Source organism: Caloenas nicobarica, chromosome 22 (assembly GCF_036013445.1).
Source record: "Caloenas nicobarica isolate bCalNic1 chromosome 22, bCalNic1.hap1, whole genome shotgun sequence".
Lineage (NCBI taxonomy): Eukaryota > Metazoa > Chordata > Aves > Columbiformes > Columbidae > Caloenas > Caloenas nicobarica.
In genome coordinates, this window is record NC_088266.1 from 2,297,887 (window position 1) to 2,312,651 (window position 14,765).

The following is a 14,765-nucleotide window of genomic DNA, read 5'->3' on the forward strand; positions in this document are numbered from 1 at the left end:
AGACTCTTCAATTGTCCTCCAGCATAAAATAACCTGAAGTTATTTTATGTACCTGAAGTTCAGGTAGATATGGGATTGGAAAAATATATACGCGTACATTTATATAGGGGTAGCCATTGGGGCCACCAAGCACAAGACCTTTGGATGGAGAGTGTTGTGAAGAAGTGGGGAGACCTGGTGTGGGGCTGTAATGTGGGGACGCTCAGATCTTGCTGGTACCTTCAAAGTGAGATTTTTCTTATTTCTTTCACGCTGTTAAATCTGAGTTCCCCTGTGGCTGCATTAGCTTGCCAGTCAGTCACCCCCCGACCCGGTTTTGTGGAGCATTGCCGTTGCTCCAGCAGCGTCTGGGTGCGTTTGCTAATGCCAGTTGCAGCACAAAAGGTGCAGTTGTAGCTAAGCTCTTCACAAAACCATTCCCTTCCCCCTCTTCATCTCTCCCTTCCAACATATATTTAATTTTTAGGATGGTGCAGCTGGAAGCGGGAGAGAAAGAGAGAGGGGAAATGAGATGAGAAATACTGAAGGAGAGAACGTGCAGCTCCCCTTTACCCTCTCACAAAATCCGATCCCCACTTTAATGAATGCGTTTTCATGTCTGGTCCTGTCTGCCAATCCTTCCAGACGGCACCAAGGTGCTTCAAGACAAGACAGCAGGTCCTTGTAGAGCATCAAGGGCTCAGTCTGAGCCTGGAGGGTCTTGTTGTGGCCGATTCCACCTAATCCTGTTGATTAATTTAACTCCAGGGCCAAGAGGCCCCTAGAAGCAGTGAATGGAGGTGGAAAGGAGAAAGGTGGAGGGGAAGGAAGGGATATGGAGGTGTAGGGAATGGGAAGAGGGAGGACATATCCAGACCCTAATTATGGGGGGGTTTCTTGTTCCTTTCCTCGAGGTCCGGTCCACTTCTGTTCCTTTAAACCCCTCCAGAGAGCTCTGCCCAGCTCTTGCTAATTGTACCCCAACCTGAATTGTCAGTGTTACTCAGGAATGTGAGTTTGTGGGCCATAATTTACACATTTCCTCATGCTAGAATGGGTCCCAGGATAAGCCCAGGCTTATATTTGTTACCTTTCCTGTGCCATCCTGTGCACACACCTGTGCACGTGCTCTGGCTGCACTTATTTCCATGGGGAGAAACAACCGTTTTGGTTTATTCAGTTTTCCCCCAGCTCATCCTCCCTGAGATGCAGGACTTGACATTGGTCCACGCAAACCTTCGAGTCCCTTCCCACAGTCGTCTCTCCCCCCTCGCACGAGCTGCGTTGTATCTCTGCTCCAAGAAGGTGCTGGTACATTTGAATATCCACCCTGAGCAGAGGGAAGATCTTATGAATTTTTACACTGGCAAACTTGCTTTCATTCCCATAATGAAGCCTATGTCTCTTTATTTCTAACAGTATTGCAATGCAGAGAGATATGAGCAGTTTGTGGTGGTGTGTGGTTGGTTTTTTTTTTTTTTCTCCCCTGAGCTATGGAGCAGTTATGCTAAATAATAAAGATGGAATCACTCTTAAAATAAAAATAGCAGGGTCAGCGTGTGCGTGTCCTGTAATACACACACTTTTCTCTCAGTTTTGCCCTCCCGTGAGATTTTTCCCTCCGTTCTCTCCATTCTGTTCTTTTCTGTCAATCTTTAGCCAGTCTGATGTCCTAGGGGAGCTGCGTGCCGGACAGCTAGCTGTTTCCCATCCTTCATCACAACTAGTGATTGGTAAGCCACACAAGAAGCTGCTACTACATATTTCTCCACCTTTGTATTTACAGGGTGTTCATTGCTGTCCTTGCTGAGTAAGTGTAAAATGCTACCAGCGAACGCTAACCATTATTTCTATGGCAATAGCCCCGTTGTGCTGGAGGCTGCAAACCAGGATTTTGCTCCTGCTCATGCATCCATTTTTCACACAGGGATATGTGGCTAGAAATGTAGTGTTGAAGTTTTGGGTGAATCCTCCCGGACTTGCCTAGCAAGGGAGTCTCCTTGAGTTACTCCTGCAGCTCTGTAAAAACTTCTCATCACACAGAAACTTTACGGAGATTATGGCAGTGTTTGTTCCAGCAGGTTTCAGCTGTTTAGGAATGGAAAAGACCTGTTAGATCCTCGAGTTGTGTCTTAGGCAGGTAAGGGAGCCTGTCCCCTGATAATAGGGGATGCATTAGATAATAAGCTCATACTGCAGTCTGTCTCAGCTGAAAGACTTTCTATATTATTTAATGAATCTGTGTCTGACAGCAGCAGCTGCATCCTACTAAGACCAGCTGGTTCCAGACATGCCCTGGGATTTTTCTTGCTCTCTTGGTTTCATCTTTGTAGTCGGGTTGTTGGAGCCTCGCACTTGGCATGAGGAGCTGTGGCTTCTTTTCCCAGCCTTGCTCCTGACTCACAGGGTGACCGTAGGTGGGTGACTGCTGCCATCCTTGCCACGGTTGTAAAACAGAGATAATGCCAGAGTTCAGAGACTCACGGATATAAAGTGTTATGTCAGTTTATATTGCAAGGTTTGGCTCTCCACCCTTTTATCCCTGTAGCCAGCATGATGGGCAGCACAGTCGCCACTGCTGCTGTGAGTAGGACAGATTGTTACTCGTAACAATCCGTTGTCCTCTCCCAAAACTTTGTAGCCAAGTCAGGGACTTGGAGCATAAAGCTCCAAATTAGGAGCATTAGGCTGTTGAAGACAGTGTGGCTGTTTTTTCCCTTCCAGACTTCTGCAGAAAAAGAAAAAAAGTGAGCGAAGTATGGGAGATGAAACATGATCCTTTTCTAGGCATTTTTTCCTCACTTGGGGAGTTACTGGATCCCAGGTTTGGTTTATACCATGTAAGCAGTTGGACCAAGTAAATGGATGAGCTGTAGGTACATGTTTCGGTGTTGCAATCAAGTGGCCAAGAGTTAGATCTTAAAGTCATTTTGACATTGCTGCCACCATAGTACTTGCCAAGCGTGTTGGAGCTTTGTTGCATGAGGTGTGAAACGTGCCACAAATGACAATCCTTGTGCTAAAGAGCTCACAGACTGAAAGTTGCTGCTAAGCTTTTATACTAACTATACACAAATGTGTATTTACTGTAAGGAAATATGCTCAGCTGCAGAGTTAAATGACATTTAACTTGGTGTATTTTCCTTCCCTTTCCTCACACTGGCCCTCTCATATCCTGGACCCAAACACGCCCCTGTCCTTGCTTTGTTCATGTTTCCAGAAAATATGCTAATTAATTAAACCAAAAATAGTGAGTTAAGTGATTAACTTCAAGAAATTTACTGTATGTTATAGGTTTCCAGATGTGCTTTTGCGCAGCATGGTGCTCCAAGGTCCAGATGTGCTTCTACCTGCCCTGAATCATCTGGGACCCAGATGTGGAGGGCTGATTTTCAAGTACAGATGTTCCTTTTATACCACTTGAGACTCTAGACCTTCCCTGAAAATGGACATAACCCAAAAGCTAGTTTGGTAACAGATTTCTATGTACAGTAAAACTGGCTTTAATATGTAGGACAGGTGCTGCTCCTCTGAAGTCAAAAGGTGAATTTCTCACTGACTTCAGTGAGAAATAAATGGTTCCTGATTTAAAAAGGTGAACACGTGTAAAGACTCTATGTATTGGTAAGCCAGGCCTAGAGAAAGGAAAACCTCTGAAGGTGATGGGTTTACCCCCAAAACAAGCCATCCGCTCCTCTGTAGCAGAGTTTCTGTGACTCCAAGACATAAAAGCATTTTTGTTTTGCAGCAAGCTGAACGCAATGGCATTTTGTGGTCATCTCAGTATAAACAAGTGAACTCCAATGGGGTATTTGCCCTGTACTCAAACTGCCGCCGTGCTTGAGCAGCTGTTGGGGAAGTCACAGCTGCTGTTCCCAGCTCTGGAAAGAAAAAGGCGGATTTTTGGATGATGATAGTATGGAACAAAAAGAGAGGACTGAAAGATACTATTAGTAACTTCAGGAAACTTTGTTCTCAAGATGAGCAAAACTGGGCTTACTTACTCCAAGACCTACTTATTTGGGTTTGATAAGCGCCTCGGATGTGGTGCAGGGAGAGGGGAAAGGCCGAGGTGCAGGGAAAGTGAAGGTAGAGGAAATAAATGACCAAATCAGACATCGGTAAAGGGATTTTATGGCATCTTAATGCTGTGGGAATCTGGCCTTGTGCAAAACTCCTGCTGAAATTTGGGAATTTAGGAGAGGAGGAACTGTATCCCGTGGGCAGCCCAACCTACAGGTGGAGCTTCCTAAGGTGGTTTAAAAACACTGAAATCTTAAACATTGATACTACAAAAAACCCAAGAGGAAATTAGGCTGCACAAGTCAAAGCACTGTGTATTGATATTTTTATGCATGCATTTCAGCTTCTACATTTTTTCAGTGTAAGATGTACAACTCTGAAACAGTAATTTCAAATAAAAAACTCTTCCAACCGCTGTTCCCCCTCTGGCTTCTAACCACGCAAGCCTCACCTCCCCTTTCCTTCCCTTCCCACCCCAGGTAACAGGCTGGACGAAGGCTCCGACGTCGAATCCGAACCAGACCTGCCTTTGAAGCGCAAGCAACGCCGCAGTCGAACCACGTTCACAGCTGAGCAGCTGGAGGAGCTGGAGAAAGCCTTCGAGAGAACCCACTACCCAGACATCTATACACGAGAGGAGCTTGCTCAGCGGACCAAGCTCACGGAAGCCCGAGTTCAGGTAAGGACTAGACCCGGCGTGGGGCAAGTCAGCCCGGTGGCACAGCTTCTTGTTCCCCGTGGGGAAGGAGGTGGCAGCGCTGGGGATGAGGGTGTTGAAAAGCCATAATGTGGATGCTCGTCGTCTTTGGGGCCGCGTTCACAAGGCTCTGAGACTTCAGTTCTGCACGTTCCCACGGATTTGCACGTGTGCCGTTTGGATTTGGCCTGTCGCAGAGGTACCAGCTGGAGGGTTTCCATCCAGGTTGGGACCAGGAGCCAGACTACTGAACTTGGCAAAGCATTTAGCGCTTTGTTTTCTGTTGGAGGAAATTCCTTCATTTGCCTGGGAGGAAGCAGTATGTGTGTGTATGTTTGTATTTGGTGTTTCAGGAGAAATCACACTATTTACCAACCTTGCCCAGGGGAGCAGCTCATATTTTGCAAAGTTTGCAAGTTCTATGTGTGAATTTTCATAAAACTTTTTTTCCTCTCGATCTCCAGAGAGCACAAAAAGGGTGGGAGGAGGGAAGAAGAGGGGAGGAGCAGGAAGGGAGGGTTTGGAGCCGGAGGACTCTGACATCTACACGATTAATAGCCCTTGTGGGAACTCCACACAGAGACCCTTATGTCTTCCAGATAAAGGCTGGGTCAGCAGTGTGTGCAAACATGCAGAGGGATAAGGAGTGTGAACAGATCGGGGGGTATAATAGAGTCCTCTGGGGAACGGGAAGGAAAGGGGGAGGGATTGGGGATTGTGCTGGGTTAAAGAAGTGAAATGGAGACCCCAGCAGTCCATCCTCCGTGTGACCAGCGCGATTGGGTTTCAGACTGAGCACAGAGTCTCTGAGAGAAGAGGGCAAGGGTACTCCAGGCTTGTGACAGGGAAACAGTCAATTAACCAGCTCCTCTGAAACAAAACAGGCTTTTTTGTTGTTGTTCTGCAGTTCTCAGGATAATGAGCTTGATGTGCTTACTCAGGAGCCAAAAGTTTTTGCTATTTTCCCGTGGCTGTCTGGGAATGGATGTTTCCCCCACACCTGGGACATTTCACTAAATCATTAAGGGCTTTTCCCATTAGCCTTTTTTCCCAAAGAAGTGCTAAGCCATTTGCAGCACTGCAGCAGGTGCCTTCTCACTTCCCTTCAGCTTTCTCTTGAGAGGTGCTGGGTTTTCCTGAATCCATCATCCCTCAAGATTTGGCTATGGAGACCGCAGAAAGGAAATCTAGCAAACTTTCAACTGATCCTAGTTTTCATTTAACCGAAAGACCGTGCCAGAGCGTTCAGCAGTAATAGTGTTAATTTGCTACCCACGTAGGTTCACAGACAGATGGAGATTGGGAAAGTGGCTAATTTAGACGACTAAGCTACCAAGAGTTGGAAAGTGTAAATTCCCACATTTTTGGTTTACGTATTCTGTTTCTAATTGGTCTTGCTTGTTGTAGATGGGCATAAGATGTTAAGAAGGACATAAAAAGAGATGTTTCTGTGGCAAACAGATTAAAAAAAAAGGAATTTCAGGGGAGAACAAACTTTAGGTAACGTTTTTTATGGTGTGAAAGAAACCTGGTGTTGTGCGAGCTGTGATATGGGCATGTTGGGAAGGAAGGGAAAAGCCCTGAAGCTCCAGGGAGTGCAGAAACCAGAGGCACATTCTCTCTTCTCCAGGGCACTCTGACCTCACTGTGACAAGGCCGGGAGAAAGGAGGGAGGTGAAAACAGAATGGGAAAGCTAAATAAATAAATAAAGAGAACCTTTCCCTTGTCTCAAGCTGTGATCTCCCAATCCCCCTACTTGCTCCCAGGCAGCTTGCGCGGAGGTTCCTGCCAGGGCTCTAGTAGCAGCTGTTCTCCGAGGCGCATTCCTGATGGCTTTTTCATTCCGACATCCTGGCAGAGTCAGCTTCTTCCCACCACTTTTAAGCCTGCCGCCCCTTGTAAAATTTTCTGGATATCAGAGCAGATCTTTTCCTGGCTCTTGGGACCTGCAAATGTTAGTCAATCAAGTTGTTGCGGGGGAAAAAAAAAAAAAATCCACACACACACATATCCACACGTGTACTCATCCAGCAGGGAACCTTCTACCCCCTTATAGTCTTACTCCTGTCTCAGAGTTTTTAAGGCCAAGAGATGTGCTTTGGATTAAAGATGGCTGTAATAACAGTAGGGCCAGCCGAGATTAGGGTTTCTGGCTGTTGAGGGCCATGCCAACATCTACTTGTCCCCAAAAGCTTATAGTGTTCACATGTAGAATGGGAGGCAGATGTATGAAAAATATCTTGTGACCCATAGTCACAAAAGAGACTGGAGAGCAGCTCCTCAGTGTCTGGTCGTTGCTTCAGCCATTGTCTGGATCGTGGTGCATCCATGGCTGGTCAATGCCTGGATCACACCCGAGTCTCTGAATCACAGCTCGGGTGTTGCTGTCAGGCTTGCTTTACTGTATTTACACAACACCCCATTTTGCTAATCACTGTACAAGCACTGAACAAAAATAAACAGGCTTCTCCATCTCTTTGCTTCTTTCTCCTCCTCTCCTCCCTTTACCTTTGAACTTACCCAAGTCTCATTCATTCTCTCTGCTACCTGAGCATTCACATACCGTAATCTCTTCCACGTGAAAAGCTGATAGCTCTGTTAAATTTTATTGGCAGGCCTCAGAGTCTGGCTGGTCACGCAGCTGTCCGGCTAAGTGGAAGTTTGACACGTTGACAGCTAATAAAATTCACAAGCTGAACAACAAGGGGGAGGAGGTGGTGGGGAGCAGTTCCAAGCTCTGGTTTCTCGTCTGCTAGGAAGATCACAGGAGGGTGAGCAAGATTTTTGCAAGGTCACTGCAGTGTCTGTATGGTTGAGACGCAGGATTCCAGCCTTCAGACTTCCAACACACCCAAAGGTCCGAGCCATTCAAAGGTTAATCCCAAGTTGAGCATAGCCAGGGAGAAGGCTGCCATGGATTTCCGCAAGGATCAGGATTCTGGTGCCAAATCCGTGCCCAGTGAGGCCACCGGTGGAAATTCCCACTGACTTGTTTGTGTGCAAGGCGATGTCTTGACTCATGTGCCCACACTAATTGTCCAGGACTGAACAAATTCTTGCCCATCTGCGAGCTCCTATTTCCACCCTTCCAGAAAACAAGCTTTGGAAGGCCAAGTGTTCATGGATTTAAAAATTAAGTCTAACAGCTAAGCAATTTGCTTAGCTAATTTAATGGAAACTTTGATTTGAATCTTAAATGTATTTTGGGTTTTTACACCAGTTTTTGCAATTATCTAACTGATGATGTCAAAGTTTTTATATGGAAAAAAACCCCAACAAAACAAGTGGGATTCTGTGATAATTTTGAAACTTTTCTCCCTGGCATTTCTAGAGAAGGGACATTTTTCAGAGCAACCCTTTTTTCATGAGCAGTTTAGCTTTGTCAGTACAGTGGTTTTTAATAGGAAAATAGTTTTGTCAGGAAATTCTTGTCCAGGTGTAGAAATGTCTTGTCAAAGCAATGCTGATGTCAAAAGAGACACCAGGTACATCAGTCATGGGTCTACAGACTTGAAACTAATCCTTCTAGTTGATTTCATTTGTGGATATGTTTGCCCAAATATGTTGCATTTTTAAGGCTATTTACCAACAAACCTGAATGCTTATTTCTGTTTTTTACTTGAAAAATACCAACAGAAAGAAATCTAAGGTAAAACAAAGCAGTGCATGTGCTCAAATCGCCCTCAGGTCAGCACCACAATCCCAAGTCACTTAGAAATTTGTGCGCTGAGAACGTTTTTCGTGAATAAACTTTGGTGTGTAGGTTCCCACGCGAGCAGCCCATCTCCGTTTTTCCTGCTGCTGTAATGACTCAAATATGTCAGGCTCCAAAGCATTCTCTCAAAAAGCTTTCCCAGAAATCTACCGAAATTGTTCCCAAAAAATAGATGGCAGCTTTTGCTTCTCGGCGTCGCTTGCAGATGATTCAGATGGTCATTCCACAGCCAGCTGGGTATGAGCACGTGTGCCGCTAGCAAGGACGGTAATCCGAGTTCCTATGGTTTGGGCAGTGGGTGCTTTCTGGAAATAAATAAGCGTGAAAGGGTGGGTGCGTTGTGATGCTGATGTCTGTTATTAATCCCCAGGAAATTCCATGCACTGAGAAACCGTTATTTCAATAACAAAATTAAACTAGACAGCAGGAGTCGCAACCCAGTGCTTTATTGATCATTTTTATGATGGATACTGTTGTGATTTCTGCCTGGGAGAAAATGGATGTTTCATTTAATAAAAAGGCTCAGAGCAATTCTGTCTCTGAAATCTCAGTGCATTTCTAGGCTACTCACATAATATGTATTTTATGACACAGTTTCAAACTGTAGTAAACAAACAGCCATATTCTAGATCATGCTGCAGCGACTCAGACCTGCCAAATGGAGCACCAGAAAAGAAATTCCATTCAATTTTGCTTGAAATGTTTCACAAAGCAATTCTGTTCTCAGTGCGAAGAAGCTGAAAACCACCATTTACCAGCAGTGCTCTGCAGTCCAATTTCTAGAAGAGACCTGGGTTTCTCAGGAACTTCTCAAACATTGCAGGTAGCGGGGACCCCAGTGCTCTGTCACCAGCTGTCACTGTGCTCCAAGGTCTGTCCTGTTCCTGGAGATGGTGCTTTTTGAAGCTGAAGGTATTACAGGAAGGGTGGTAAGCAGGGCTCCCCCAGCTCTGAGCATTAACTTGAGACATGCAAAGCTGCTGGAGCCTAAAGCTGTTTGCCTGGTGTTTTGCTTCCCAGACTCTTTGAGATGTGTCCAAACTGGCTTTTCCGAGGCAATCCCCCCTCCCTTAAAGGTCAGCTGAGAATGTTTTCTTTCTTCCTGAGGGTCCGGCTAGTTTACATTTCTCGTGGAGAGGGCTGCGATGAGGTTATGACACAACAGCTGCCCTGTGTTTTTGGCAGCAGCCAGGGCTGCGCGGAGGAGCCGGCAGTTGGGGCTCTGCTTGGCAGCGGCTCCTTTGGCACGCTGGTTTTCCGTGGCACAGGGCCAGCCGCACTCTTGCACACCGGGGCGGCCAGATCCACGGCTAGAACAACCCCTGGCACCGTGAGAACCGTGGCGGTGCCACCGCTGCGTGTGCCCGGGCACATCCGGAGAGCAGCGGTGCCGAAACGGAGAAATAAACTTAACAGCAGAGTCAGTGATACTGTTAAACGGCATTCTTTATTTTATCAGTGCTGAGGAACACTGGGGATCATCCTCCATAAGTGCTCCCAAGACTGGATGCTCTTGCATTGCTTATATTCACATAATTGCTACATATGCATTACAATTTTTGAAAATTTTGATGTACAGTACATCTATACTAAGAAATAATTGATGTGAGTTATAATTGTTTAGTTTCTTACTTACAATACATCTGTTAATTATTAGTTAAATATAAACTAGGCACTCTGCTTCTAAACAATGTATTACTTAATCTTCTCTCTCCCTCTTGTCATGCAGAAGGATCTAAAACTTGAAAAATGTCTCCTCATTTTGCAGGTGGTCAGCAAACATTTATCATGTCAATTGGTTAATGATGGGTACGTCTTTTATAACTTTATCATGGTATACATGAATTTAGCAGCTTCTCTTCAATGCGATGCCAAGCGGCATCCAGCTCCCCGGAGAGGTCGGGCCGAGGGTAGCGCGCTGTTCCAGCCGGCTTTAAAGAACTGGTTCTGCAAGGTAAAGCCAGGCTTAAATGCAGCTGAGGTGGGTCCAGATGCTTCCCCCTCATGTCTTGTGGAGATCTTGCTGCAGAAGGATGGTGCTGATGAGAGAGCGAGCTCGGCTGCAGTCTTGTAACATTACTTTTTGTTTTAGTGAATCAATGCTCGATGTCTCATGGCATTGCTGCTGTCTTTCATATCTCTTCAGCCTGAGTTACAAACAGAAATGCAACTGGATTCAGGAGGAGCCCATTGCATACTTACCCAGCTAATATGCTCCAAATAAGTCCTCAGTCCACCAACTAATCACATAAAAAATAAACTGTAAAGTAAATTATCAGGTATCCGAACTGCAGGCGCAAGTCTTTTTCCACCTGAGCTTTGGAAAAGCCAGAGATGATCTCTTAAAATTGCAAGCACGTCCGATGGCTGTATCTAAGGGTTTGCTTGGAAAAGCATCAGCACTTTTAATAGTCGTAGTACAATTGCAGTCACCAGCCCCCTTGGAAATAGAAATGTCCCACTGGCAGAGGCCATAGTGCCAGCTCTGTAAGCCTGAGGGCATCGTGCTGCAGAGTCAGTGCTGTTTCATTAAGTATATGATACTTTACCGACGATGGAAATGATAAGCCTAATCCTGTAGTCCTTCTGGTAAAGCACTGGTTGAAAACAACAGGAATGAGCATAAATGTCAGGATTTGCAGCGAAATTTGACAAAACCAGCTTGTTTTGTATGTGTGGGGCGGCACATCTGTATGAAACAAACGGAGCAATTTATGACAGAGAGCTCTGATTCGAACTTGCTGGCTTCTGCAGATGGATGAATCCATTCCGTTCAGTAAATCAGGAGTTTTAGGTAAAATTTGTGTTGAAATGCAAAACCTGGAACTGACTTTTTCCTTGTCCTATTCTCCTTTTCTTGGTCTGCTTTGGACCGAGGACATCAGAACTGCCAGCCTCACGGGCACAAGCTGGAAAAGAGATCCCCTAAACAATGTGGTAATGATTTGATTTCCTTACAAAGGAGCGAGGGCCCAGAGGCCAAAGCAATGACCGAGCTCCCGGTTCCCTGGCTGAAGCAGTTGTGTCTGACACCGCGCGCTCAGCTGCTCTAAATGGAAGTCAGTGAAGTTGCACTGATTTATAGCAGCGGAGTGTCTGTCCCATTGTATTAAAAACAAATAGGGCCTCCCAGAGGTTTTGTGAGAAGAACCTTTATCACAAAATTTCCAGTCCGACGAGGGCGTCGACCAAAATATTTCTCATACGCTTTGCTCGATGCTGAGTCTCTGCTTCCAGCGGAGCCACCACCCAGTGAGCAAGTGCGTCGTTGCTTTGAGTAGCCAGCACGTGTGACTCATCTGTTCTCAATCTTTCTGTTTACTGGGACACCAATTAAATAGATTCGATTTGGTCACCAATGCAAAATGTTTATCATAATCAGGAGGAGGGTTTGCCAGGGTGTTTGAATCTTTGAGTCACTTGACGGAGTGCTTAAGCTATTTTTAAAAGCTCATTGCTTTTTATTTTGCAAAGAAAATCTTGATAGTGGGAATCAACGTGCTGCTGGTTTGCTGTTAAAGCCCAGCCTATCTCTAGGCAAACAATAGCAGCAGGTGATCTATTCTCCAACATCTCATTCACCTCCATGATGTGTGAACATCAAAGCCTGTTTCAAAATGTTTAAATGCAACTCTAACACCATTAAGAGCCGGCTGTCTGAGAAGCAAGTGTTCAAGTGGAGAGAAAGCACTTCATAAAATCCACTGCCTTGCAGCTGCTTTCTGACAGCAGTGAGCTCATCCCAAAGTCTCTCAGCTTCCACGAGTCCCATTCATCCTCAGACACTGGATTTATAAAAAGATAAACAGATAAGTAAACCAGGGGTTTTATATTTTATTTTAACAGAATTTCCTCTGGCAACTGAAATAGTCACTGAAGGGCACGGTTTGTAAAATGTAGAGCTGGAAAACACCACATTTGCGAACGATCTTCCAGTATCCAATAGCTGTTTCATTCAATGATATTTTTTTTTTAATTTGTAAATATTATTAGCTTTTATGACAGTAAGTGGTAAAGCTGCATCACTGGGCGGGGTTGGATTTGGAGCTGTGGAACCACGAGTTTAAACCTGGGCTTAGGATGTCCTAGTGTGCAAGTGGACAGATTTATCCCATTTTTGCTGCCTTCTGCTTCCCTGTCTGGAGTATGAACCCATTAGCAGTCATGAGATGTTCATACTGTGATGATCATTTAAAGGTAGAGATGACCTTTTGGTTGAGGAAGCGTTTGTGACATGATTGATTCAAAGATTATTTTACTCTCACAGTATTTTTTCTAATCAATGTCACAATCAAATATTTCACAGCTAACAATGGTTTTTTGTTTGGTGTTGTGTGGGGTTTTTTTTCATTGTTTTTGGGGTTTTTTTAAGTGGTCTGCAAAAAAATCCTCATACCACAAACTGTTTGAAATTCTTCAACAGATTGTGATAAATAGCTAGCACCTTCAGGAATGTGGATATGCCGGGAGAAATATAGGCTAAATTCATTGGATAATCTCATTTGTGAAGAGTCATTTGTTCTGCTCCACTAACCTTGTTTAATATTTATCTTAACCATATCACCCACAAGTGACAGAGGCTCTGCATTTTAGGCACTGAAGTATCACTACTTCTAGCCGTGTCCCTCCACGTGCAGCTAAAAATCTCCGTGCCTGAAATCTGTGCTTTTTATCTTGCCTAAAGAATTCCCTCAATAGCCACAATGATGCTTGTATGTCTCCGATGTCTGTTTTTAACCCTCAGAACCTGGCAGAGGAAGCTCGATCATCACTAAACTGTTGTAGGGACTTACAGGATCCCAAGCCACTGTAACATCTCCATATGGGAGGGCAGACTCTCAGCACCACCTGAAAGAAGGTATTTGGATGGAGCAATAACTGTTCCTCGTCTCTAATCGCTGTTGCTGCTCGAGTTCCCCTCTAAAAACCTTCTGCATCACTGCAGGGATCTGCCCTGCTTTAAAGGAGATCCTGGAGAGGACCTGATCTGGCAGAGTCGCCTTTATGCAACCTGGGGAGAGACCTCATCTGACTTTAGTGGAATTTTTCCGGTGTGCTTGGGCCATAAATGGCCATATGATTCCATTCCACCTGGTTTCCGCAGCCTCTCGGGCCTGCGAAAGCAAACACATGTTGCATCTCTTCCGTTCTGCTCAAAAGCAAAAGCACCACTTGGCTTTTCCATCCCTGTTTCCATTTATGAGCTCTTTTATCTCATCTATCTTTCCCCGACATCGAGTCCTGATTAGGCTGAGCAGGAACACACCAGGCTTGCTTTCCCACAGGAGGCTCTTTTTGACCTTCCTTTCCTCTCCTTGTCTGACAAATTGTGGGAGCTGACCCATATCTCGGCGGCTGCGGGGATAATTCAGTCCAGCCCCATCCTGGCAGGCAGCTGTCTCTGCCGGTGGAGAACAAGTGCCTGGGACATCTCGGGCTGGCTGTTGGCAGGGTTGGGTGCAGGCATTCGGGTTAAATAAGAACCGCTGCTAACCTTTGCCCCAAACCCAGCCTGAGCAGGAGGACAGGCTCTTCTGAACTCAGCTGGTTCTGCGAGGCAGACGGTGATGAATTGAAGGGGTTTCTTCGTCTCCCATCTGTGGAGGGGACGGTGAAGGTAATGGATTGAGCGATACTCTGTGGTGAACGTCTCGCGTTCAGCATCCCTGTAGCAGTATGTTGACTTACAGCGCAAGGTGCACGTGGCACAGTGAGGGGCTCTGCTCTTCCCCGGACCCTGGGTATGACTAGAACATCAAGAATATCTTCTTGAAAATTATATTCCATGTGGGCATTCCTGTATCTCTCTACTTCCCCTCAGCTGAGCCGTGCAGTTTCTATAACGCATCTCCTGTCTACGTAATACATTCTTTGGAAGAAAATTCACAGGGACAAAAGCCCCAAATCTCTTCAGCATGTACAAACTTTAGTTTTCAGTGGCCTATATTATATACCCATACCCTTGGAAAGCAACACATTTACTCTGTGTAGAACCTCTTTGCTGTGCACAGACAAATCACAAAGAGCTTGTCTTTTTAAGAAAAAACAGCTTTCTGACGTGCCGTTTTTTCTGCGGTTGGGTTCTTCGCACAGCCCTTTTCCCAAGCGCTCTCTTGGTTTTTCCCAGCATAAAACTCCAGTTGTCCGATCCAGCCCCGGCAGCCTCTAGAACGATGTCTCCACAGGCAGACCAGCAGCTTCAAAACTTCCTCCTCTTCCTCATCTTCTTCCCACTAGGCTGTTTTTAGCAGCCGTAGCCTTCACCCCGGGCTTAACATGGTGTAACAGGATCCTCTGGCAGGGGGAATCTTTAGTGGCTGATAAAACCTTAACTGTTGTGAAATGAAAGC

General features: G+C 45.5%; 1 protein-coding gene across 6 annotated transcripts in view; it reads left to right on the forward strand.

Moving 5' to 3' along the window:
* Positions 1 to 14,765, forward strand: part of PAX7 (paired box 7) — a 99,329-nt gene that overhangs the window by 42,533 nt on the left and 42,031 nt on the right. For all 6 annotated transcript variants that reach the window (XM_065650012.1, XM_065650008.1, XM_065650010.1 and 3 more), the window contains exon 6: positions 4,482 to 4,681. In XM_065650012.1, the coding sequence (XP_065506084.1) occupies positions 4,482 to 4,681 (200 nt within the window). The remainder of the gene's footprint in view (positions 1 to 4,481; positions 4,682 to 14,765) is intronic.